This window comes from Pyxicephalus adspersus, chromosome 5 (assembly GCF_032062135.1).
Source record: "Pyxicephalus adspersus chromosome 5, UCB_Pads_2.0, whole genome shotgun sequence".
Taxonomy (NCBI): Eukaryota; Metazoa; Chordata; class Amphibia; order Anura; family Pyxicephalidae; genus Pyxicephalus; species Pyxicephalus adspersus.
Genome location: NC_092862.1, coordinates 32,964,028 through 32,991,292, shown reverse-complemented (window position 1 = coordinate 32,991,292; position 27,265 = coordinate 32,964,028). Strand labels below are relative to the sequence as shown.

Genomic DNA, 27,265 nt, shown 5'->3' with positions numbered 1-27,265 from the left:
CCGGTCGTTCGTTTCCAGCGACTTTCCTCGTTCGTCGGCGTCGTTGGTTACTTTTTTTACGAACGATTTTTTTGCCCAATCGATCGTTCGTCGTTCGATTGGAACGATAAAAATTGGAAGTGTGTACGCACCTTTAATCAAAAATATATTTTTCACTTGTTAAAAGAATGTGAAAAGTTGATGACAAGTACTCAAAGGTGTCTGCACATACCTGTATCATCCCACACTTTACTAGTTGCAAAATGAGAAGATCATTAGGTAATTTTTGTAGTTGCTGAATATGTTCCTAGCTTTAAAAAAAGAAAATAAATGCAGCCACCTGATTTTAGGACTTGACATAGAATTAAATGCTTCCCACTCCATTTAAATCTACATAAACATTTAGATATAGTCACTGTAAGTATTAGAAAATGTTAACATCTACCTAAGCCCATCAATGCCATGTTTAATCATGTTGTATGCTTGAGAAATGTTTCATGTTTACAAGATTAATAGAATTAACTTCCTTTCTACTGGAGAACAAAATAACTATAAAAGAAACAGTTTACATAACCTTGTTATTTAATAAATGACCTTCCATAAAGCTATGCAGAATTTAAACATCTGTGTCATAATATGCTATTAAAAAAGATTTGGGTTGTGCAACATTCAAACATAAACTATTCAAATGGATTTTTGTATAACAAAGTTTCAATAGGTTGTGTCAGTTTAAAGCACTTTCTTTATGCTACAGTAATTTAAAAAAATGTGTTCTCCTCTAATAGCTTTAATGTTTTCATTTTTATCCATTAAGCTTCGCTGACAGAAGGGTATTGTAAAAATGATTTTGAAAAAGTTTATCAAAGGGTTTGCTGGTGTCTTACAAGTATCTCTACATATGCTTTGAGAGTGGTTGTTAAATGCCGAGTTTTATCAAATTGACAAGTCGGGTTGGTGATTGTGACTCAGCTGAATACCCTGTGTTCTCCGGTTTAGAATATCTTCCATTCATTGACTTGTTACATGCTGTACTGTAGTTCCCTAATTAGGAAGCAATTAGTGATTGTGTAACCCCCTGAAGTCATTTCAGGGCAAATGTGTAGTCACAATACGCTTTATGCACATGGCATAATGTGGTATTTAAACCAGGCATATACATTTAAAGGGAACATTTGTTATGCTTGGTCAGCTCACCCCAAGTTCATTGGATAATTAATATCAAGCCAAATGGCTTAAAGCATGGAGGAATTTTGCATGTTTGCTATATCCCGTGCAGAATTGAAAGGGAGACAGAAGCATATTTTAAAGTAAAACTAAAGGCAGAATTTTTGTTTTTTTTGTATGGAATTAAGAGGAGTTGAAACCAAAGTCAGGTTTTTATTGGTGCGTGTGTTCTAACTGGGGAGTTTCACTCACTCTGATTCTCCTGATCATTAAAGTCACTAGGAATGAAAGTAAGGGTAATTCCAACAATCTGAGTTGTTACCAAAATACAGATAAAATTGCTTAATAGGGATACTTGTACCTGTGACAATTATCTGAGAGGCATCCCATTGAGGTTATAATAATGAAAGTGAAGGGCAATCTCTGTGGTAGGTTAGGTTTATGTCCCGGGCCCTTTACTCTTGTAAGAGCTTCTATATGACAAGGATGGACACCATAGAGCAAAGTCAGGGGCATTTAGATTTGCTAGATTCCCTAATAAGAAGCATAATGGTGGTGAAGGTTTATGGCTCTTTCACACCCACAATGTGAAGCTGCACAGTTGGACTCAGACTGCTGCTGTGTGCCCAGGAGTGAAAAAGCGCACACATTTGCATGGCACAACTCCTCAAACAACATCTGTACAGCTAAAAACAACATGCCACTAATGGGAACCACATCGTGATCTGATCAAGTAGAAAATGGTTTCCAACCTCTCCCATTCATTTGAGCTCACCATGGGTTTGGAATGGCCCTCAATACCACCACTTGGATCTGTTTCTTTTGATGCCAATATGTATGACTAAGGATCAGAATGGTTAAATTGATAAACTGCCTCCGCTCTAAAAGTTTAACACAGCAGAGTAAATCTTTGTGATCACAGATTGCAATGTTGCCCATTACAGTCTTTTCATCTCTTACGGTCATAAACAATTACCCAAACTTTTTCATAAATACATGGGAGAAATCCATCAATAAGCTGCTTACATGACTGATTCCGGGGTGACCAGTTATTGATATATTACCAATTAGTGTTGGTAAATCAGGAATTGAAATAATTATTTTTTTCCTTATATAGAATGCAGTGAAATAATAATGTCTGTGTCTTATATGCAATAACTGACTTGCACATAAATGGATTAAAAATACACCTAGCATACAGATCTTTATAAATATGAATCAATGCTGTTGAGCTTTCTGTTCAGAGATTGAGAGTTGCAGTTACTTTTTAAATCAATATTTATTTCATTATTTGCATAGCATTTGGATTAGAGTCAAATCGGTTTAAAACAAGCAGTCTGTGCATTGAGTGAAGTTCGCATCTTAATATTAGTTTTCCTAAGGTTAAAAGGTTTCCTATGCATAAATGGTTGCGTTAATCTGTTTGAGACTACAAGAAGGCATTTATGATTGACCAGATTCTGTGAGTTCTGGATTAATGCTTGTGTCAGAGGGATTCTGCTGAAAGTACATTAGGGTAGCTCTGGGCTTGTAAGGTGCTATTCAGCAAAGGTCACATGACTTCAGACCCCGACAGTACGTGATATGACAAGTTGCCCCTCTGTTGAGTCACGGTCTTTTTAGCATTCATTCAATAAAACTGGCAAACGGCTATGTCTGTCCGAGATGCAATATCCTCCAGAGTATTCTGCTCAGAGGTTTGTGTAACCAGCAGGCTCAAATCTATAGCTTCATTTAGCTCAAACCCTCTGAGGAATGTTGCCTGCTGTTGGCTAAGTAGCAAAAAAAGCTCCTTAGTTGCCGACATATAGGATCACTTTGGTTCTTGCAGACTCATTGAAAAGTACAGAACATAATGACAGTAATGTTGACTATACAGGCCTAATGTTATGTCTAGCCAATGTTTATTTACAATTTCCAGGATATATATTTATATTGATTATTTACTTTTTTGCAGTTTATGGGATATGGAAACACTATGCTGCTTTGTGTTATCGTACTTGGTTTTCCTTTACCTTAGTGTGTGTTCCCTGATTTATTAGATTTTTATTAATTTACAGCAGCTAGAGTAAAATATTTACAGCAACCCAGGACAGAGTTGAGATTATCATATAAGACCTAAGCTTGTACAGATGTCAAATTTCTGTTGCTGGAAAAAGTATTTTGTGATCGTTTACAGTGCAATAGGAACGAATGAGTTAAGTTCTATGGAGGGGGGAAATGACAGTAGTTGCCCCTGGTTATTTGTTTTGTAAGTTACTTTAGCTAAATGACTTTGATGGACCAATATTACCAAGTTATATTTTTCATGTGATGATTACAGTCATTTGTGTAAGACAATTATCAGCTAGGGCAGTGTTTTTCAACTACGGTTCCTCCAGAGTTTGCTGGGGTTTCCTTGAGCAATGAACAGTTTGTGGCTCTGGTAAGTTTACCAGATACCAGTGATCTTTTTGGCTATCTGTAAAGGCGGCAGCCTTCCCACTGCCTAGAACAGTAATGTAAGAGGCATTCTCCCCACTGACTACCACCCAAATATACTGTATGTTATGGGTATAGTAATTAAAGGAGGGGTTCCCCAAAGACTCAAAAGTTATTTTAAGGTTTCCCTTAAGTTAACAAGGTTGAGAAACTGTAATCTAGTGTTTGTATGTAGTGTTACACAAGCCTGTAGATGCACCCCATAGATGCACATTGTAATACTTGTTCCATGTTCTCTATAAAAAATGCAATAACCCTCTACACTACCTATGCATGATCATACACAACCCAGTCCAATCTCTAATGTGATGGCGCAATGTTGTAGAGTGCAATAGAGAATCATTTCAATATTGGAATAACTCAATAACAATGAGGAAAAGTTTCAACTTGAAATGTGTATGGTACCAAAAGAAGAAAGTGCTTCATCACACAATTACCAATATTTGTTGGATGGAATGATACATGCTGGATAATTCAAAGACACACATATACCTAGATGTCTATCCTACTGTGCTATTCTACATTTTCATTTTGCTTCTCGGTTTTTAATAAATCTATAGGAATAGGTTAAACCCTTTATATTTTACTGTCCACCCAGCAGGCTGGGGGTAGAGAGAGGACACCAATTAATTTTATTCTAAGTAGCAAGAACCATCTAGTTGTGAGGGAGCCGTGTAAACCTTAGCTTCAGATGGACAAATTACAAATCCTATTTCCTGGGTTCTAAGTTGCAGGTGAACAGATCACAACCAATTATTTCTTAAGAATATTTAATCTGTAACCTATTCAATATAAAATCAAAGTCACTGCAATAATATAACCAGAGTGACATTTCAATGGCTCAGTCTCTAGCTTGCCTTCTGAAAACAAAACTGTGAGTCCAAATTCTTTTCCATGTCATGTTATTGTTAAATAACATACCAGAACATGGGGGCTGCTAATTAACGTGCACTTTCTAGTTCCTGACACTTTTTAGTGTACAGTGTAAACATGTTCCGAGTGAGGTTTCTTTGGAAACCCCCGGGGTTTCCTGAACGGGTGTAATGAATTGCTGACATGCTCAGTTAGCAAGTGGCTCATCAGTTTACTCTTTGCGGTATATTGGCCCACTGAATTCCATGCTTTCATCATGCCAGGCTTTATGGAAAGGGAAAGATAACAAATGTGGGCGCATTTGGCTTTAGGAAATAAGTTGCAGTCTTGCTGGTTACATCAGCCCACAGATTTTTTTTGTCTCCTTTTTATGCGTTAGCTGGGCTCTGACCTTGTGCACATATGACCCTCATGCATCACACTGACCATACAAGACAAGCCTTTGTTCAGCAGAAGCTGGGCTAGTTTATACTGAAATGTTCATTGGCTCTTTTCATGGCTCTTTCTCAATAAAGGCTGTAGAAATACATTCTTTCAGTCTCTAACTGTTGAATTTTCCTCAATAATAATTCTTCCAAACCATATATACAACATAATAGAAAAATAGATTGATTGTCTTGAACAGTGTGCAATTGAGAAAATCACTCTCAACATTTGTCCTTGTGACTGGAAACAGGAGAAAGCCCAAATGATAAGTTGTCATCAGAACAGGAATAGAAGGGAAATCTTATAAACTTGACACCTGTTGCAGTGACAACTGTTGCTAAGTGGGGCTTTCATTCTGTTCTAAAATGTGTTTTTAAAAATTTAATATACTTCTAAAAATTATTTACTATTAAAATATTTATTGTTTAATTTTACTTTATGCCTAAAAAGTCCTGCTTTTCTGCACATCATGAATAATAAATATATTTCTATTTATAGTGGACATATCAGGAGAGAAATATAAGGCCACCATTGCCAATCTTTTTCTGAAAATACCAGTTGTCTTATGCTGTTCCAATAACTTCAAGAGTTTCTGAAACACTGATCCAGAATGAGCATGCAGATCAATAAAGTCGGATAAAAGTCCAAAGTCCTTATCTGCATACTTGCTCTGGGTTATTCTGTGTTGGGGCTGCTGCAGAACATTCAGACAACTCGGCATAAATAGAGAGGGCATGTTTCTGTAGAGAGATGGAGGTTTCCTGTAAGTCGAGGGTCCACAAGAGCTTTTCAGGACAGTGACTTTCCTTAATTAAAAAATAGCTGTGTGAAAATTCCTTTCTAAGATAAATTCTGTGTGGGAGCAAATAGGGAACTCTTATCCTGTCAGACACACAGCTTATTTCCAAAGATCTTCCATCTGACATGATCACAGGCATGAAATTGCTGGTGTAGAAAATTCTAAGACAACCTTAGTCTTATTACAAGGTCTCAGTAGTGTTGCCCCATGCTGGGATGATAACCCAACAAAGGCTCAGTGAAGAATTCAGCTTAAATCACCTTGCCATCCCTGCCCTCCATACGCTGCAATTAGTAGCTTCTAGGGTGGAACTCCCTTTCCTTTGCTCCAGTGTTTTCCATTTTAGCTGCTTAGGATGGACTCCTGCCCATGGTAAAGGCCACACAGAAGGCAAAGATAATTTAGGTGAACAATAATATATTATATAATATATAATAATAATAATTTAATAATGTAATTTACTTCCAAAGGTGGAACTAAACTCAAAAATTTAATATCTGCTAGGTATAAGTAATTTAAAGAGAGGTCATAACCTCTTATGTTACCCCCTACAATACAGCACCAGCACCCCTGCTATGTGAAGATGCCACGGATCCATCCACTACCTGGTGTAGCAGAGAGAAGGGGAGCTTTTGGGGAACTGAGGAATTAGATCAGTAAACGTTTTTTAAAGTTACCCTAGAAGTAAACAATTATTTTAGCCTTACAGTGTGAAAAGAACCCCACTGTTATGGTAGTTTTTATTAATTTCTTGGAGTTTAGCTTTAGCCTTGCAGCTCAGTTGATGTTTGACAGTTGAAATATTACTTAGCAACATGGAAAGTATATCAGTGAACTACAACCCCAGCCATCAATGCCACTCTTCTAAATGTTTGATACTTATTTTTAGCCTGAGGTCTCCTTAACACCCTGCAGCCATATTACATAATTTTTGTAGGATGTTAAAAAATAAATTAATTAAAAGAGTGCTGAAGAATGTTCTGCATATTTTTCTCTCTCTGCTTGCAACATCACAATCTGTTTCAAGCTTCCAAAGCAGGTTTGAATGCGGATGTTACATTATACAGAACATTCTGCAATCGGGAGAATGCAAAATCTATTGTGGGAGTTTTTACATTTTTCTAATAGTTAATTAAAAGAGATAAGTAAATATAGATATTTTAGGATGGAAAACAAAAGTCGTAAGCAGGTAGGCTGATGAAGGCAGATCCCTGTGTGCATTCTTTGTTTTCTCTTATTTCTTGTTACTTGTATAGAAATGGTGCAACTAGCAATATTCTGACATTGCTAAATGCTTTCTAATAGGGGTACTGCCATGTCCTGACAGATATTGCCAAACCTGTAAAAAAAAGCAGACTAAAGACATTTTGCATGTAATGCATTTTGATCTTTATTAATACACAGGTGCTCTCATTCTCTTGCCGTGAATACTGAATAGTCCTGCGTATGAAAGTAACATTTAAATTTGCCTCTTGGTACAATACAGTCACTATAATTGTTGTAAAGTGCTAGTTAAGTTTCACTACCGAGGCTGTAATATTTTAATCCGAAATTAGAGCAGAACCTGAAGTTCTTATAATGTTCTGTATAACATCAGGGTTCAATAAGCATCTGTTTGTGGGCCACATGTGCCTGAGACAGCCAGGAAACCAAATCAGTCCAGAGCAAGGATTACCTCAGATTCCTCTGAAATATGCATTGTTTGAAATGGCCTCTGGTGACCAGCATTCATGAATGGCTGATTTTACTTCAGCGACAAATCATCTGCTTTAATTATATCAGCCTGCTTTGTGTGACAAGTTTATTTTTAGCACAAAATGAGCAGAGAAGAGAAAAAAGAAGGCCACATCTACATTGCAGAAATAAGTTGCAGGCGATCTTTGTGCATAGAGGAAGGAATAAGCAGATCACTACAAGTTTATTACCCCAACGTTAAAATAGCTTGCACGGGACTGACATTTTGGATATATTTGGACTTTGGATCGCACGGTGGATCTTTTCTGGATGGTAAGGTCTTTCATTTGAGTTCCTATTTCTACTCTTCCTTGCCTTGGTTTCCTGATTCAATTGCATCTGAAATAAATGAAATATCAGATGGTGAGACCCAGCTTTACTAACAAGTGACTACACCATACAGACCACACAGGTGTCATCACCAGATATTAGTTTGAGGGCAAGGCTTATGCTAGAAATTAGGGAATTGCAATGCTTAGGTTAAGTTTTACATACATGTTGAGATTAAAACACCTTTTTAAAATTCCTGCAGCATCAGGTAAAGTTAAAGAACAATGTTTCCTGCATTTTGCAAATGTTGAGAGCTGTCAGCCCATCTGAAGGAAAACAAGGAATGAGCTGTGGTGCTCTCCAAATGCCCAGGAAATATTAAGAATGCATTTGCAGCACACTTCCATTGATTTGTATGGAGGCTTTTGGCAAACTTTGCAAACTGAAATGCCTGCCAAACATAGCTGTTAACATCAAAATCAATGTGATGTGTGTATTAGACCTTTCATTTGTTTTGCAAAGCAATTGTAAACCATTATTAATTCAACACAAACTCCTGTTACTTATGCACATGTAATGAGACTGCATTGACAAGTGGAACCAAGTTACTGGCCACCTACCTTTCGCATCTAGGGGTCTATTTCTAAAGCAGTGAATCTGCCTTTCACTTAAACAATCCTTGGTGGAGAATCAATAACTGCCATTGAAAGACAAGGACGTGGAAGATTTCCACCAGTGAATGCTAGATTCACTGCTTTATAAATAGATCCCCCAGAGAAGAATTTGGAACCCCCTTTCACAGATGAAGGGTCTCCATCAAATTTACTTTTTTTAAAGGCTTTAAAGACATATTGAGTGTAGTTCTGGCTTACATTTAGTAGTAATCATTGTATCTATTATATGTATTATAAATTTCTAATTAGGTTTTTTTTTACTAAATCAGTTGTAACATAAGTACCTACCCATAACAAATCAAGCTTGTGACTAATCAAAATACTGACTAATGACTACATGTTTTATGCTGTTTATGTTTGTACCCTGTAAACTTGCTCCAAAAAAGAACATTTTTAAATTTTATTGTGAGAAAAAATCCAATAAAATCCATAAAAGCCCTAATTTGTAACCTCACAGTGTCGGGTCAGGTCATAGCTGCTGAGTATCTAAATAGCAATCTTTAGAAAGTTGTTGAGGCATGAGTCATAATAATGCTATTTAAGTGTAATGAAATTACAGCTGTAACCTTGCAGGCTATTCAGTCTTAACAGTGTTAGCTCTATTACTGTTTTCTGAATACACCCTTTTGTATCATCATTACCAGAGGAACACAGTATATAGTGCTAAAAAAGTGCCTAATCACAGCTAATATGTAAACTTATAGTGTGAGGTTTGCTAACTGATCACCCTATTTTATTTGCATTTATGAGTTTTTCCCTTCCAGTCTTGCCCCCTAACACTGGAGAATTATTTTGAGTCTCCTGCTTCTTAGTAATCCTTTATGATTTCTATAATATTAAGATGACCATTTTATATGTAGAATGACACTTGTTATAGGTACTTGCTGTAGAGATTTGGTATAAAGGTCTTTGTGTACATCATGTATATCTACCCACACATCCTAAAAGAGGGAATGTTTTAGTATTGTGTAAAGTACAGTAGTCCAGAATCCGTTTATCAGCAATCACCTTTGGGCTCTGTGGTTAGCACTCTTGCCTTTGCGGCGCTAGGTCCCAGGTTCAAATCTCAGCCAGGACACTATCTCTCTCTTGCAGGTTCTCTCATGGTTTTGTGGGTTTTCTTCCGGGTACTCCGGTTTCCTCCCACATTCCCAAAAATGCAGCCAAAATTGACTTTAGACTGTATTAAAAGACATTTGACTGAGGTAGGGACATTAGAATGTGAACCCCCTTGGGAGACAGCTAGTGATATGACTTTTGTACAGCGCTTTGTAATATGACGGCGTTATATAAATACTATCTAATAATATTAATTGTCCCAGTTGTTAGACCTTGTATTATGTTTTACTGTAAAGAAAACATTTACTATTTTGGGTACCATCAGAATTTATAGAGAAGTTAGTAATTAGTTAACATTCAGGTTTGCCTATATCGGTATTACAAGTATTATTAGGTTTATGTGTGCTGTACAAGTAGAATGCTCTGATATGAGGACAGTTGGGAGGAAAGATTTGTGGTTTAGTACAGTTACTGGTCTGTGTCTCCTTCTGCTCTGTATCTAAAAATCCTCCCGGAAATTGAACTGGGATTTGTTTCCATTATTTTTGATGTTCTCAAGACCATCCTTAATCTCCTGTGGTCCAGTCAATAGAAAATAAACTTATGTCAGCAGTTTTCCATGTGGAGCAGATCAGAGAAACACATTCTCACACCTGGCACTTGCATGTCACATTTTTACAATCACTACACTCAAGATAAATTGATCTTACTCATGTGTCCTGGGCTAACCATTGATATTGTTCCAGTATTTATTTCTTTCATTTTGAATTCTTTTTCATCTGAGCTCTTTTTCTAAAACAGTTTAATAACAGCTCTGTGTTCCTTGATCAGATCAAGGGAAAACCCATGTGTCTATTCCAAGTTACTTCCATCTAGTTTTTACTCTCATTCTTTGGTAGGACCTGCTTGTACATGGTTTAGTAAATAAGAAGTGTTTATTCAAAATCAGGAGAGCTAAAACACTTATAAAACAATTCATTTACAAACTTATATAAATCTCCAAAAATGGAAAGATTTGGCATGTTCTGCATGCTCCATCCAAGGACCGAATATCATGAAAGTTACTTTATCTGCATTTTGTCACCTAGCTAAATCTCAAAATGTTATTACTGATTTTTCAGGGTGCCGAAGATTTACATTGCAATCATATCGAAGATCATTGGAGGGTTTTACTTTTCTTGCATAGCAGTATTACAATATAGGAAGTGCTTTATGCCTCTTTCCTTGGATATCATAACCAGAAGTTACACTAAAAGTGAATGAGAACATTGATTAAATATATGCAGTTCTTGGAATGACATTGTAATTAAATTTAGAACATTTTTAAGACTTGGCAAAATCTGTTATTTTCAGTAGAAATTACAAAGTGTAAAATCTGACATGGATGGAATTTTCTGATTGGCTTGTGGCTCTTTTGTGGTGCAGCATACAGTGATGCTGGAAGCTGCAGGTTTAAACGATGTAGACATAGCCAAGTGTTATGTAAGCAATGCTGTTTATCTAGATTTTCCAGTAATTTGCCTTCTTTGTCTCTGGTTATTGTACTGTGAATATGCAGAGAGAGTCATTTAAAAAATCTAATAAGCACGGTAAAACGTGAGAGATGGACGATTTCTGAGAGTTTTGCTAGACATGACATCACCTCTTTAATACCACATATAGAATTTTTTAACCAAACTGGCAATTTTGGATTGTGGGGTTATGGATTTAGCTATCAGAGCAGATTTTTATTATTATATCATTAATATTTAGCATGTATATTGATGTCACAGAATCGAATTAACAATGGAGAAAACTATTACTAGATGTAATGTAATTAATATTAGATGTTTCAAAAATAACCTAATAGGTTTGTGCACACAAAGGAATCTCTGAGTTTAAAACAAACATATTTTTTAAATATTTCATCACATGACATAAAATACACCATGTCATAGACCCTCCGTATTACTGCCCTTTTGGCAGTCATCCATGGTGTTATGAAATAAAGATTTCCCAGCTGTTGGAGCCCTCAGTAAATTTGTTCTAATAAAATCCGTTAGTCATTACTGATCCATACATATGAACATATGTGCATGGAGTTTGTACATCCTCTTTTTGTTTGTATGGATTTCCTACAAGAAAAAAAATCATCTTCTACCTAAACTGTCCCTGATCCTTTGTGATTGCGGTGTATGCTTTGAGACTGTAAGCTCCTTTGCAGAAGAGATCAATGTCAATGGGCTGTGCATTCTACAGATCTCTCTAATGAATGTTAATATAGGGCAAAAACTCTACCAAAGTAATTTACATTATGTGACATCTGCCTGTGCATGAGAAGTTTTACAATATATTATTATTAGACAAAAATCATCTTGGACAATGTAGTCTGATGTGGCTGTATGAAGACATATTTGACAGTTTAGAAGCAATTGTTTTTCTCTTTCTTTTAGTTCCGTGAGCCATAAAAATAAGCAGTGTGTGTCAGTGAAAGATCTCTTCTTTTATCATGCAGCTGCATGAATCTGCTTCCATAGGAAATCTCTTCTCAGGGAAAAAAAGCAAATCTCCGCTTTCACTTCCACTGAAGTGCATCCTAAAGCTTCCTACACACTCCCAGTCTTTGGATCCAGCTCAGCTACTTCCATTATTGTTACACCAGGTCAGGATAGAGATGAGTGCAGTGTTACTAAAATCATAGTAAGTTCATTTTTATACGGGGATTTATACCCATGGTGCCTGGATTGTTTTGACTGGGTAAAGTCGTAGGAGTGGAATACATTCCAGTCAAAACTGAAAATCAACCCTTCAAATGCAAACGAAATAATCTTCTTGGTTCAATGCTTCAGTTTTCCTGCAAATCCATCTTACTTTCTTTTGCTAGTGGTTTGATGATTTGGGAACCCCTGCTTTTGGTAGAGGAGAGTTATTTCCAAACACACACATTCATAGCTCATTGCTATCCTTTCCATACAGAAAGTTTAATATACCAGGATGTGCCTCAAAGTCACCAAACGTGCGTGTGAACAAAACTTGTGATGCATAAAGAGAATATCATAAAACAATACACAATCATGTAAAGTGTTCTCTGCACAAAACTCAAATTAGGAGAAATAAGGTTAACTTTGATTTTGTTATTTTAGCACAATTGTTGTGATTGACAAAAAATACCCCCTAGCCGCTTTTCGCTCCTCCAATGACCTACTAATGACTTCCTCACTCATAACCTCATCACACGCACGGATACAAGACTGCCCCAACTCTCTGGAATGGTCTTCCTCGTCCTATTCGGCTTGCTCCTACTTTCTGCTCATTTAAAAGAGCACTCAAAACCAATTTTTTTTAACTTGCCTACCCATCTTCTTCTGTCTTTTGAACCGTCACTACTTCCCACCACTACATATCTCCCCCCTATTATGTGTTACTTCCCCCACCTCCTAGATTGTATGCTCTTTGGGGCAGGGTCCTTTCCTCCTCCTGTGTCACTGTCTGCATTCGTCTGTCATTTGCAACCCCTATTTATTGTACAGTGCTGCGCAATATTTTGGCGCTATATAAATTCTGTTTAATAATAAAAACAATAATATTAATAATAATAATAATAATAATAATTGATGGATAGCAATATAGACTAACTTACTGCTTTAGTTTGCCTAGAATTGCTTTTGATCTGTTGGTTGGTCTAAACATTGTGATACGAGTGAGCCCTAATAAAAAATGTAATAGTAGAGAGTACAATAATAGATTTTGCATGGAGGCAGGCATATAATAAGTACATATAGTCCAGAGCTACAAGAAAAACCTTTATATAAATATATATTTTGTGAATGCTGCTTAGAACTTATATAACGTATCTTCCCAATTTTCTTTCATTTAGTGAAGATTTCATAATTTACTTTGTCAACTTTACATGCAAATATTTGCAACCTGCCTACCGTCCTTAGTATTACATAGTAATTGAAGCTGCTTCAAGAGATCAACCCATTTGCTTCTGAGAATACGCAGCTAAAAGTCCTTGGTGTCATTAAATAATACACATTACAGTAACACTCACCAGTTAATGCTCTTTCATAAACTTTATTTTACAGCTCAGACACATTTCGTGCTGGTTCACTTAGTCATTAACTATGACTCAGTGACTAAGTTCACAAGTTTCAGAGGTTTTACAGTAAAGTTTCTAAAAGAACATTAAATGATGAGTGCAAATGAAATGTTTACATGCTAAAAGCAGCGCTTCCTCTTGCTCATTCACCTCCTGGCAGCCACAACAGATATGTGCTGGCATTAGATGTGTTGTAATTTCCATCATCAGCCCAGTCCATGGTAGCAGCCAACAAGAGCCTGAATCTGCCATTTCCTTAACTGAGCAGTGATACTTCACAGCCACATCAGTCACAACCAGAAGCAGCACATAGTAATGTTAATAGGTCAATGTATTTTGGGGGAGTCATAGCTAAAAAGATGTTAGAGACAGATAAGTAGGAATTCATGTGACTTACCCCACTTCAGGTAGGTTGGCTGTATGGTATGTAATAGGTTGCATGTTATTATTACTTATATATATATAGCTTATATTATACTTATATATTTATATAGTGCCAACATATGATGCAGCGCTTTGCAAAGTCCATAGTCATGTCACCTCAAAGAGCTCATAGCTGTCCCTCAAAGAGCTCACATTTAATGCCCCCACCATAGTCATATGTCATTAACACAGGCTAAGGACTATTTTGTAGGGTAGGAAACTGGAGTACCCAGAGGAAACCCATGCAGACACAGGGAGAACCTGCAAACTCTATGCAGATAGTGTCCTGGCCAAAATTCGAACCTTGGACCTAGCGCTGCAAAGGTCAGAGTGCTAACCACTGAGCCACCATGCTGCCCGTATATATATGCTTGTGTTTAAAACATTGTTTTATAAACCTGCTCCTGAAAATGTTTGTACAAAAAGAAGGAAGAGGAACCCAACATGCTAGGTACATTCATTATTACAAGGAAAAGTCACATGGTGGGGATCGCAGTGGAAAGAATGCTAGGTGGGCAGTATTGTGGAGTTAAAGCATTGCTGATATAACTTACCAGTTACCAAGTAACCCAAAGAACCAATAACATACCCATATAACCCGTACTGTGAATACAAACGTGATGAGCGTACAGCGTGGTCCACATAGGGCTCAGCGTACCACTCAAATACAGCTATGCAGTGCCTCATTCAGAATGACAGCTTAGGGATCAGCAATAATGAGCAAAGTACAATATCTTAGGCAACCAATCAAAAGACATATTTTTCTGATCCAACTGCCTGCCATAGTTCCTGCAATACATTTTGCACATTCCCATTGCACTTTCACTGTCTAATTGAACCATCACTTCTTATTAAATATGCAAGTAGCTTCAACATTGTTGCAATCCTTTTTTACATTATATTGAATTTACATATCAGGAAAATATGGGAATATGAGTAGGATTTGTTAATGATTATGTTATAAAGAAAGGGGTGCTTTGTAGTTGTGTTCAGTATGGTGTCAGGGTGTGAATTTTATTAACACAAAAGTGTAGTTGTCAGCTATGGGGGCTATTTAAACACTTGTCTGCCAATGTTTGCTCAGTGCAGTCAGGATGGCTGCACTTTCTGGGTCAACAAAGTCTAAAACATTCTTCTAAAAAAAGTGTATAACAAAACCCACTGTGGGATATTTCACATGCAGTTTTTCAGAGGGGAGGTAAAGCCCAACTTTTTCTTGTGGGAATAATATACTTTGTTTACTTTAAATAAGGACAGTGCAATGGGAAAGATATAAGAAGGGACCTTCTGGATGTAAAGACTTATTCTTGTTAGATTATGCTTTACTGATAACATTTTATTGAATATCAAAGCAGTTTTTTTGTATATGTAACATCTCTGTACCTCCATAACTAGGACAATAATGTATGATGTCAACATTTTGGCTGCAAAAATGCTGCTGGTTAATCAGAAAAATATGATATCAGTTTCATTTTACTGGCATGCATCCGCACAACAATATATTAGATATGTAAAAGTTTTAAAGAAAGATTTGGTGATGGCCATTCTCCTTCAGTTATTTCAGAAGTTTTCCAGGTGGTACCACATTCAGCCACCCCCCTAAAAATGGTCAAAATTAGGACGAATAGGTTTGTTATTTCTCCCGTTTTTTAGGTGTTTTTTTAGGAGCGCTGAACCATTCCTTCTGTTTACAAGGATTACGTAATTCCATATAAAAGGTATAAAAAAATATGCACCACTTCCAACACATTTGATAATGACTAGAAAACCCTAGAATTAACCACGTTTTAATGCCTGGTAAATATCATGATTTAAACATTAACTGAACATAGCCCTAAGTTCAGCCAAATAAACTCAGAACTCATAATGGCAGTTCAATCAAACAGTCAGAATAGTCTTGCACCACTTTAGAATTCATCTAGGGATTTTTTAAAGTAGTGAATATGGGGCACTGGATCCAAAATTGGTTTAAGTTGGGGATAAGTCTCTACTGTAGGATTGAGCTCTTCTCCAAGATTTTCACCATGTGTCTTCTCCTTGTAATGGTGTATGTGCACTATGGCCTTCATTTACATTAATATAAAACCCCTCCATTTTTTTATGATAAGTTCACTTTGAAAGAAGCCTTTACCTAAAGTCAGAAGCTTCCTTTGCTGTCTGCATTAGTTGCTTGGCCATCAAGCTAATCCAATGTCTTTAATTTTTATCAAACCACTGATCCTGAATATGTACAGATCATATCGGATTGCCTTAGTGCTGAAGTTTGGAACAGCCAGGCAAGCCAATCTTTTTTAAAAGAAAGTCATGTATTGTAGATCTCACATTTTTCAGTACAGTTTCTTTTAGTGCCCATTGCATTATGAATAAATCCCATTCCTTTGGATTTTGATCAGCTTTTTAAACAACAATGCAGAGCGGCAGCTCTCCCCAGGATTAGAGGCAGTGGGAGGTTTATTGATATTTGCATTTCATGGCCAGGCAGTTTGAAGGGATTATCTTCTTTCAGTGAGTGAAACCTGGCTTTCTGTTGAGTGAAACCTGCGCTTTAATAGCACCCTCCCCATGGCATTCTTTATTAATTCAGTTTACTTTCCTGGGGGCTTTGTTCACTTATTGAAATATTTGTGGTTAGCTGGAAATGTTAAACTTTTTTTATAGAAATGTTTAGGATTTTATTTTTAACCAAACCATGGACAAGGCAATGGCACGCACCAGATAAAATAGAAATGTCATCCTTCAGGGTGCACAGCCTACCTGCTTTAAATTTAAATGTCTTATTTATTATTTAGAGTGCTTAGCGCGGCCCATCATCCTGTTGGCAGAACAAGCATTTGACTCAGTAACTGCAGTAATGTGTATATATCTTCACCAGGAGTTTTAGGACCAACTTAATACAACACTTTTTGGAAATCTAGATCTTTTGTAAGGTGTTAGTTTTTGTCGGGGTCCCCATTTCGAAAAATATTTCCTCTTTTTTAAATTAAATCCATATAAAGCGATGATAAACTTACCTAACAGTGATAAATTCATATTTTCTATTAAGGTGAGATTAGAATCTGTGTCATGGTTGGATTGTCTGTCCCCATGAGGAAAATAACTAGGTGATAGGCTCGACTTAGTTTTAGGGTCTTTTTATAAATGTTTTTACCAAAGATTGAACTACATTTTACCCCAAATCTACACAAAAATGAAGAAAATGTGTGAACCAACTTTTACTCATGATTCATGCACTTTTTAATTGATGATGTTTAACTGAATGCAGTATAAACTATTTTTACATTTTAAATAAATGGGGTGAATTTTAGTATTCAAGGTAGTGGATTTTTACATGAATGTTCCATTTTGTATTGTTGGTATATATAGTGAATATTGATGGAACAGTGCCTCAATTATATATATATATATATATATATATATATATATATATATATATATATATATATTGGACATTTTTGGACAAGTTGGCACAAGTCATGCGTGTGATTATCTTCATTTCAGGACCTTTCTGCATAAGGAGGACCCTGTAGTATTTTACACGTGAAGGTTTTATAAAATTGTGATGAAAATGCTTTGTTTTACATTTTAATTGCCTGCTGTTCACTACAGATGAAATGTCAAGAAGCATTAAAAAGTGACAAATTAGATTTGACATGCAGAAAAATAGAGATTTGGTGGTACATTGGGTCAGCATGAAAATTCAAAAACCAAGGAATCCTAAAATTTAGGCATAAATCAGACCACAGTGATAAGGATGCTGTATATATATACAGAATTGAAAATTATGATACTTAGAATGATGCAAATAATCATCTCACCATCATATTATTTATAATACAATGGTACAATTGCTGGCTTCCATATATTTTTACTAATCACTCATTTCCAATGTAGATTAATTGTTTTTTCAACCATTTGCAAGCTAATGACCTTTCAGTCCTTCAAAAGTTTATAGCTTCCACAAATGTGCAAGATCAGAATAAGTGTGCAGAGAATACTTACATAAATACTCCTACTTGATAAATGTGTTCTGTAGAATCACCAAAACAGTAAAGGTTACATGCAGGGGATCAAATTTTCTCCTAATAGACTTAAAGAGCAGTTTTAGATTTAGGAAATGTTTTATCTTGCCTATGGCAAAATAATATTGCTGGCAAGGAAACAAGTTCTCCAAGAAAGTCAATGTACCTATCGCTCAGCTCAGTGCCGGGAAAGCTTGTTCCTGAATTATTTGCAGTGCAGGTATTGCTGTGAATACTGTACGTGTCCAGTTTTACATGGCTGACCTGTTTGCCCCTGGGGGCCTCCCCGCCTTCTCCCACCGCGATTATGAGAAAAATGTAATTAAATCCTCCTGTATTATCCTTCATAAGCTCATACTCTGTTATTTGACATGGCCTTTAGCAGAAATTACAGCTTTAAAGCAGAATCAAGTAGACCCATCTTGTCTTTATTTTTCCCCCTTAGACAAAAGTTAATTACAAGGTATCTTTATTACAGTATCTGCTACCACTGTCTGTACAGGTATTTTTCTATTAAAAAAGACAATTACAACCACAGAACAAGGTTTTTTTTACCTAAAGAGCTTCAAACAGCATTTAATTTTGAAATCCTTTTACTAGAGGTGAGTGAGAAGATATTGAAGATATTGGTGATTCTGGAGACGGGGATGTATTTTCTACACATGATGACTTCCCATAGAGTAATCCAGACAAAATACATTAGGGCCACTACTTCCCAATTCTGAAATACCTGGCAATATTGTATAATGCAATGCACTCCTAACGAGTGGACATAACTCATCTGCTCACCCTTTGTTAGAAAAATTGTCATTGTGTCCAATCCTATATCCAACCAGCCTCATGTTTTGTTATAGAGGAGACAGTTTGTCAGGATGACCCATTTAGCTAAGTATTGCCCCTTCCTGAGTTAAATCAGAACATGCTGTGTACAATATTTCACAATAGCACCGGAGAACCTCTTGACGGAACCTCTTGAATGCTCCTGTGCTGTCACCCTTCCTGCAGACAGACAAACCATATATTCATCCAGCCAATAAAGTCTGAACTCTGAATAACTTTACTTGTTCCAGGACAGTCACTAAGTGGTAAAAATAAAATGAATACAACCACAACTCAATTCCACATCAGAGGGTTTAATCTCAGTGACATAAGGTAAGTATATTAATCTTGATAACAGATATCAGTGTCATAGGAAGAAATTGTTGGCAGATGGCATCCTCGGTATTGTGACCCAACTCTTCAGTAACCACACAGCAACAGCCGGGTGATTACTGACAAGTGCCGGGTGGTGCGCCCGGCTAAAAGGAGCTGGGGAAAAGACTGGATATGTTTGTTATTTGTAGAATTGTATGCCTAAAATGTGCAGGAATTTCAGAAATTGAGACCAATGTGTTTTACTACTCCCTGTCCTCATGGTATTGATGCAGAAGTTTACAAACAGAAAAAAAGCAGCATTATTATTATCTATTATTTAATAGACCCGAAGACGAAGATTATATACAACATTCTAAGCAGTGCTGCCACTATGATACTTGTGACAGATGTGTGCTTGGGAGTCCACTTTCATGAAATTAAAACAATACAAATGCTTTGTAGGGATAAACTGCTCCCTATTTATCAGGACTCCAAAAAGCATATACAATGAGAAGCAGAATTGGGCATTGTAAGGGCAATTTATGATAAGTTTCTGGTAATAGCTGGTGATCCAAACTTTCATGCCAGACAGAATAGCCAGGTCCTGGTCCTCCCTGAAGGCTACACTGAACCAATACCACTTGTGATTGAAGTATAACAAAGCAGTGTCACATATAAAGTTATTCCTTTAGTTTTTGCTACTGCAAGCATGTTTTCAGTATTAGATTTTTACAGTGTGAGTTCTGGAGATTGGCTTTAGATTATACTAGCTGTAGGTGTATACACATTTCTGTGAATTATATTTTTCATATCTGCCTGTAGTTAAGTAGTTGTACTTTACAATGCGTATATTCCCTGGATGTATAACTAGCATTGACTGTTATAGCCAAATAACACTTTATTAAAATGTAATTTTGGTTTGGAAATTTGAGCAAGAAAGAGATTTTTTTTTGTTCAGCTGACTGACAGAAATCACCCACACTGATCTCTAAACCCCCTCGGTATTCCAATGTTGGATATTTCTCACTTAATTAGTTCTGCTTGCTTGTCTGATTCGGGTTAATGTTGCATGTCTAAACACTACTCTGCAGAATGTCTCAGGTGCTAAACTGCTGATCATGTAATGAATCCCAGCCACTCCCCACACCTTCCTTCTGTGTAAATGCATAGGTGATGGGGCTTAGTGCAGCAGATTCATGTTGCATCGATTAGAATTTTTTAATTGCTTTTATTTATTATTCTCTAGTAAAGAAAAAACTTTTTAACATTGCACAAGTTGACCCCATCAGCCACAGCATACAAAATGTGTCTGTACCATCCAGTTATACATCTTCCTGAGTGACAAGCAGCAAGGGAGCTTGCGGAGAAAATTGTGGGTTTGTATAGGAAGCAGAAAGCATTATGGGATGATCTGGGGCTCAGGGGATTTTGTATAGGCTGGAGTTTCTGCCAGCTCTGATTGATGAGTGAAAGCTCTGAAAGTTTGGGGTTTCTGCAGTGCTGTCAATCATTATAGCTCAGACAATTGTATTGTCCCAGAGTCCATCTAATGAAACTTGTTATTTTAGAATTGGAAGTTGTACATATTTATTAGATTTATTTAATCAAATGGCTCAAAAAGCTATGATAAGCGTCATAGCCAACACCCAGATATATTGGTTAGTTCTTTCATCATTTATCAGATTAGTTAATACTGATTACTTTTTTTTTACAGATTGTTCTTTAATCTGTTTGTCATGTAACTATATCATGTGTGTCTTAGTATGTAGTAATGTTCCCTTTTCAACTGCATTCAGAATAAGGTTTATATTGTCAAGTTGCAATCCTAAAGGAAAGTCTGCAATTCATTTATTATGGAGGCTACCATGGATGAATGTGCGTCTAGGTGTTTGATTTCAATACCCAATGTTGACTTGGAACAATCATGCAAATCAGTGAAGGCAGAGATCATGATCTGTATACTTTTGAGCCAGTGAAGTACTGAAGCCATTGGATGAGCATTAGGGAATTCGTATATTATGAAATCAGCAATGGCTACCTCCAAACTTTTTCTATTCCTTTCATTTTTTAAGTTTCATCATTTGTTTAATTTTTCATTTTCATGAGCTTAATTTATTTTTTGCTTGGTATAGACAATAATATGTCAGTATCTTTCAGTAAGTATAACACATTTAAATGGTTAACATTAAACATAAAATTATCAAATCGTAATCGCACATTAAAAACTGCTATCAGCTCAAACCTCAAACCTTTGGAATTCTGCTGTTTCCTATTGCTCTTTGATATCTTATATTAGAGTAAGTCACTTATTGTAATTATATTCTAAATATAGATGTTTGATTGCATTGTTTTGGCTTAGTTATGTGGATAAGCATACAGGTTAGTCACTGTAATGAGTACAATTTACAGTGTGCTTGCTTCACATCTCTCCTCAGTGCTTTGGGTATTCCCTTATCTAATCATGGCAAATAACAATTTCTTGGTCTGACCAGGAGATCATCCATGTCACATATTAATTCATGTAAATGTATGCTGAAATAATTGGGCATATTCAGGCATAAAATGACTTTTTATTTATTGCATTACAGCCAAAAGATTGCCCACAAATAGCAGAAGGGACACTCGGCATCATCTGGTCAGAGCAGAGCCGTTGTCACCTCTACAATGAAGTATTACTGTTTTGCACTTCTTCTCTTGGTGCTGGAAATGAAGCTTTCAGCAAGCCATGGTTCAACACTGAAAGCAGGAAGGCTTAGAGGACGTTTACCAGCAGACAGGAAGAATATCAGGCCGAATATTATTCTGGTTCTCACTGATGACCAGGACGTGGAGTTAGGTGAGGACTTTTTATGTACTTTGTCCTTGGTGACTCTATGCTTACATTGCTATTTTTGTATGTAACACATTGTTATCATACTTGTTGTGTTCTGTATTTTAGTCCATTAGTCTTGATTTATTTTTTATACATTTTTTTTCATAAAATAAAAATGCAAATAGTTTAAGATAAGTCTACAAGATACCCTAGGAACAATATTTGGCATTGACTCATCCTTATATTATTATTATTATTATTATTAATAATAATAATAATAATAATAATAATACCATAATATACCATATTTGGACAGTGAAAGCAAAGTCAGTTGGTTATCAGAGACCACAGCAAACTATGGGGAATCTGCTGGGATCAGGAATGTAGGCTTGATATAGACGCCATACTCCTATAAATACACCTAACTGATTTAATTTCAAATTGTCATCAGAATGCAATTTTAAGGCCAACATGTGGTCTGCTTTATATGCAGGGCTAGTTTATAACTGTGCATCATCTGCACCCCAATTTATGATTTAGAGGTATTTTGGAAATGGGCGGACATAAGAAGGTGCAACAGGGGACCCCACAGGGACAAGGGTGGCTGTATAATACTGTTTTATCAGTATCTCACATTTAGTTCATTTCCACTATGTATTGTCTCTTGTACATCATCACCGAAGATAATTGATGTCCTATAAATTATTACATTGTATTAATCCAATTTTTGATGATTTGTTGTATTGTTCTGCCACCCCCCTCAAGTTTACTGTGATACCTTTAGATGACATAGGTACATGTGTAGTCTCCTCAGTATTCATATGATATGGCACTACATTAATTGTAGGGGAAAAGGGGGCATAGTTAGTTTGGGAGGTTGGTTGTAAAAAAGTGATAGGGGTATCCTAGGTCTTTGGAAGTTTATTAATAAGATGTTGGCATGGGATGAGTGGTGGCTAGGAAGAGAAAAATGCTGGACTGCTAAGTATGTTTATACTGGGCAACAAACCACAAAGGGTACAAGCATTTTAGTTGGGGAGGTCCTCTTTAAGGCTAAAGAGATTTTAAAGTGTTCCATAAACTTGCATGCATGGTACTGCCCGTCACAAAAGATTATCCCAATGGAAAGAGATGGGACCTCTCTGCCATCTGATTTCATTGACTGGCTGCCTCCACTAAAGTTTAAGACGTACACATGGGTACTTAAAAGTGAAAAGTGAGTCTTTACTGGCAGATTTGTAATTTAGTTGGCACTGAGGCAGTAGAAGCAATGACTTATGGTTCTCTCAGCATGGTCACTATGCTAGTTTATCGATAGCAGATGAGTACAGGCTAGGTTTAGGATGGAGTTTAATAAGAAAAGAGGACACCATTGATTTTCATTAATGGCAATGTAACTTGTCATAGATGAACCTTGTCTGAATTTTAATGATTCCGTAATTTAATTGTTCTTGAAGCTGGTTTGGCACATAAATGGTTTATACATTAGCAAAGAATTTTATTTATTGCAGGTTCGTTGCAGGTGATGAACAAGACCAGGAAAATAATGGAGGAAGGAGGTGCGAATTTCATAAATGCCTTTGTGACCACCCCCATGTGTTGTCCCTCCCGCTCATCTATGCTAACTGGGAAATATGTCCACAACCACAATATTTATACCAACAATGAGAACTGCTCCTCCCCATCTTGGCAAGCTATACACGAGCCACGTACATTTGCAGTGTACCTTAATAACACAGGATACCGGACAGGTAAAAAAAAAACAATTGTATGGTTATTCTTTACATGGCTTTTAGAATTGAAATGGTTTACTATTCATTTTATTGTGTGACCTGAAGATATTACAATAATTTTTTATTATCTAGCAGAGAAGATGATCCTATTGTTATAAATAGGTGTCGACCACAAACATTATAACAAAATATTTTTTTTTGTTAGGTTTATCAGCCTATGTGTAAATTTCATTGTAAATTGTGTAAATTGCACCCTGGTAATATGGATGTAAGTCACAGTTGATAGTAGTGATAATGCAGATGTTGTCTTCTGCTTAGCTGCTTGTTAACGGAGACGGTCAATCACAAAATACTAGAAAGAAGATTCTTTCAGCTACAGAAACAGATATTAAAAGGGGATCAGCTTTCATACAAATCCATAATTGACTTGGTCCTTAAAGCAGAACTAAATCTGCTGGACTAACCTAATATGCCTTCCAGCACAGAGTTAGAGTGGCATCACCTTTCTTCTCTTCTTCCTATTGCAGACAATCTTTGACCAGGACATAACTCCTGCGCAGGCACGCAGGAGTTCATTTATCTCCACATGCAAGAGGTCCTGGGATTGCTGGGATTCCCTGGCGAACAAAGCTAACCTTGCACATACGCAGCCCAGCTTTGACACCAGAAACCCCAAGACCCATTATTGCAGAAGGGGAATCTCCTTTCTGCAACAATGACATGACTGATCATGTAAACCTAAAAGTGGAACTAGGTAGAGATGTTCAAATCAATCATTATGTCACTACAGCCAACTAAGTGATGGGGCTACCTAGGACAAGAATTAAGAGCGAATTTCTGCTCACTTCCTGTATAGTGAAAAGTTTGACAAGAAGTTAAAGAAAAAGTGGTTTCTGTTATACAAAAAAAACTTGACTTAGGTTTCTAACGTTAGGTTATATGGGATATACCTATACTATGCCATAGTTTGTGTAGCTTTCAATTTTTTTAGTATATGTTTGCTTTAAAATGCTCAAATCAATTGAGCAGTGTGAAAATAAATACATAATGGTTTAAATTGTTTTTGGTTTTTTCTGCAGCATTTTTTGGAAAGTACCTCAATGAGTACAATGGAACTTATATCCCCCCTGGATGGAGAGAATGGCTTGGACTGGTTAAGAACTCGCGTTTCTATAATTATACCATGTGCAGGAATGGATATAAGGAGAAGCATGGATTTGAATATGAAAAGGTAATTTTAAATGATATTTTAGGATCAGCTTCTTGGTTAAACAATACAAGGGGTTGTTATATACAGTAAGCTAGAGAATAAGGCTGTTTCAAGCCTCTGCAGAGAGGACGCTGCTTTACATAGTAAGCAAAGGTCTTTCTTTACAACATGCCTGCAAAAATTACTTTTTCTAAGGAAAACAAACTTCGATTTTGATGTACCTGAATTATATTTAAATTAACATCATTTAAAAAGGTGAGGATCTTTATTAAACAAAGAAAGCAACCAGAATTATTAGTGGGTAAAAATAATGGAAAACTTGTTTCTTCCCATTTTGTCTCAAGGAGAGCAACTAGCCATCCAAGTCCTTAACGTGAGGCTACAGAATGATTAGGACTTTGTTATAGGTAGTTGGAAGAGTAGGTGGGTCCGAGTAGTTTGGCAGGAGAATTCTGACTACACTCAGGTCACAATATTACTGTGTATTGTCAGCCCACAACAGTTCCTAGGAGTCTTTTTAAGGCTAAAAAAAATGGAAAATGTGTCTTGCAGAGATGTACTGCATTTGTTGTTGTTTGTTCTGTTACTTAGCTCTTACGAATAAGAATTCTTCTTGAATAGGACCTTTAGGGGTACACACAGGTTTTAGATGAATGATGTTTGATACATGATATCCTAATAAGAATGACATACCTGCCAATGTGTCTATGATGTGCCCAGCTTTACCAGACATCCCAGACATAATTCCAACCTAGCTAGTCTTTCTCCTAATAGACCCGTGGCTTTTCATGTTCCCAGGGAGGTATCATAAAGCCAAATATTAAAAGCTTGTAGAACAGAAAGTGGATACATATTTCTACTATTGTACTATTTACCTGACATCTAAACATCCTGACATCCTAATATCTAAAATCTATGACTTCTTGTACATTAACTAGCCTTCTGCAGGGAAACATTAGATAAATATTTAACCTATACAGGAAATCTGTTAAGAATATTTAGCACAGATGATTCTCTATCTCCCTGGAAAATATATATTCATTGCAGTCTGGAAATCTAGGACTGACTTACAGTAATGCTGAATCATAACCAACTTTTGGTATTGTAAGCTTTGACCTTTTTTTGATGTGATTGGTTTTTTTTTATAATCTCATCCTCCGCATAGTTCACCAGATCTCCTTATCTACGTCATAGACGTCCATTTACAATGTGATATTTTTAGCATTTGTTATTATAGTTTTGGGTAATTTTGCATGCAAAGGATTAGCCAATGGTGACATCTGGAGAAAAAAAAAACTTTTCATCCTGTAAAATTCCTGTCAGACAAAGAAGAAGGGGCAACATGTGGCGTTCCTGGGATCTGTAATGTTACGATAAATGATGTTACCATGTATTTCCATCTATAAAACCCATAAACAGGACCTTTGCCCATGCTGTTTTCATTATGTTTTGGAAAAAAAATGTGCTGTCAAGTCTCAGGGCAGTACAATTGGAATGGATATGTGAGAAATAACAAGGTTCTGGGAAGATTTTTAAATCTAAGACTTCAATCCTAACAAAAAGCTCGGAAAGTGTGCCAAGGTGACTTGCGTACAGCCGTGAGATTTCACAGAGCCGCTAACTGCTGCAAACCATGAGCCTTTTCAGTGTGCTTGCTGCATGCTGGGCTTTCTTCAGACAGTGACACAGATGTTCCAGTTATGGCATTTGACCCATGTAATAGGATTGCACATAAGATTACAAGCTTAATGGTGCTCATCCCCTTAGGTCCTGGAAGATATACGGCGTCAAATTAATTCAGCATAACCATCCATCCGTGCTCCTTGATATATATTATTCCATAGACTATGGCGGGTTTGAGACTTCAGTAGGCTTTACAAAATCTGTTTAATATGATCTTATTTCATTTACTTTTTTTCTGATTTCAATTTACAATTGTATAGACTTATATTCCCATTAGATGCACCACTATGTATTTGCTACGTATGATCCTTCCTACAACGTTTCTTAAAGGGTCTCTCTTTGTTAATTATATTCTTTTCGATCAAAGAAACTCTTGCATTTGGCTTTAGAAGATAGACTTCCATGAGTGAAGCTAGGTGATCCAGTAAAACTGGAATGGATCCAGTCCAGAACTGAAATCTTTTGCCATTTATTAGCAAATGATTTTTTAAAACTCCAGTCTTGGAGAGCTTTGATAAATCAGGCCTATTGTGCAGAAAAAAGCTTCTCATGATCACCATGCCTTGTATTTTCCCCCTGTAGTGTTTACATTTCTGCTGCATGTTGTGTAGCTTTAACAGATGCTCAAATCTTGTAGCTAGAAATGATAGTTTCCACCAATTGTAAGAATGAAAGGGTGTTATACAGAAAGTACATGGAGTGAGAGGTACC

The 27,265-nt window shown here is 36.5% G+C and overlaps 1 protein-coding gene across 5 annotated transcripts in view; it reads left to right on the top strand.

Moving 5' to 3' along the window:
• The window catches only part of SULF1 (sulfatase 1), a 90,048-nt gene that overhangs the window by 24,036 nt on the left and 38,747 nt on the right, over positions 1–27,265 (top strand). For 4 of the 5 annotated variants that reach the window (XM_072411073.1, XM_072411074.1, XM_072411075.1 and 1 more), the window contains exons 3-5: positions 21,705–21,952; positions 23,440–23,679; positions 24,741–24,892. In XM_072411073.1, coding sequence (XP_072267174.1) covers positions 21,781–21,952; positions 23,440–23,679; positions 24,741–24,892 — 564 coding nt within the window. In that variant the 5' untranslated portion in view covers positions 21,705–21,780. Of the gene's footprint in view, positions 1–20,395; positions 20,493–21,704; positions 21,953–23,439; positions 23,680–24,740; positions 24,893–27,265 lie in introns of those variants that run through there. The other variant, XM_072411077.1, reaches the window with a different exon arrangement.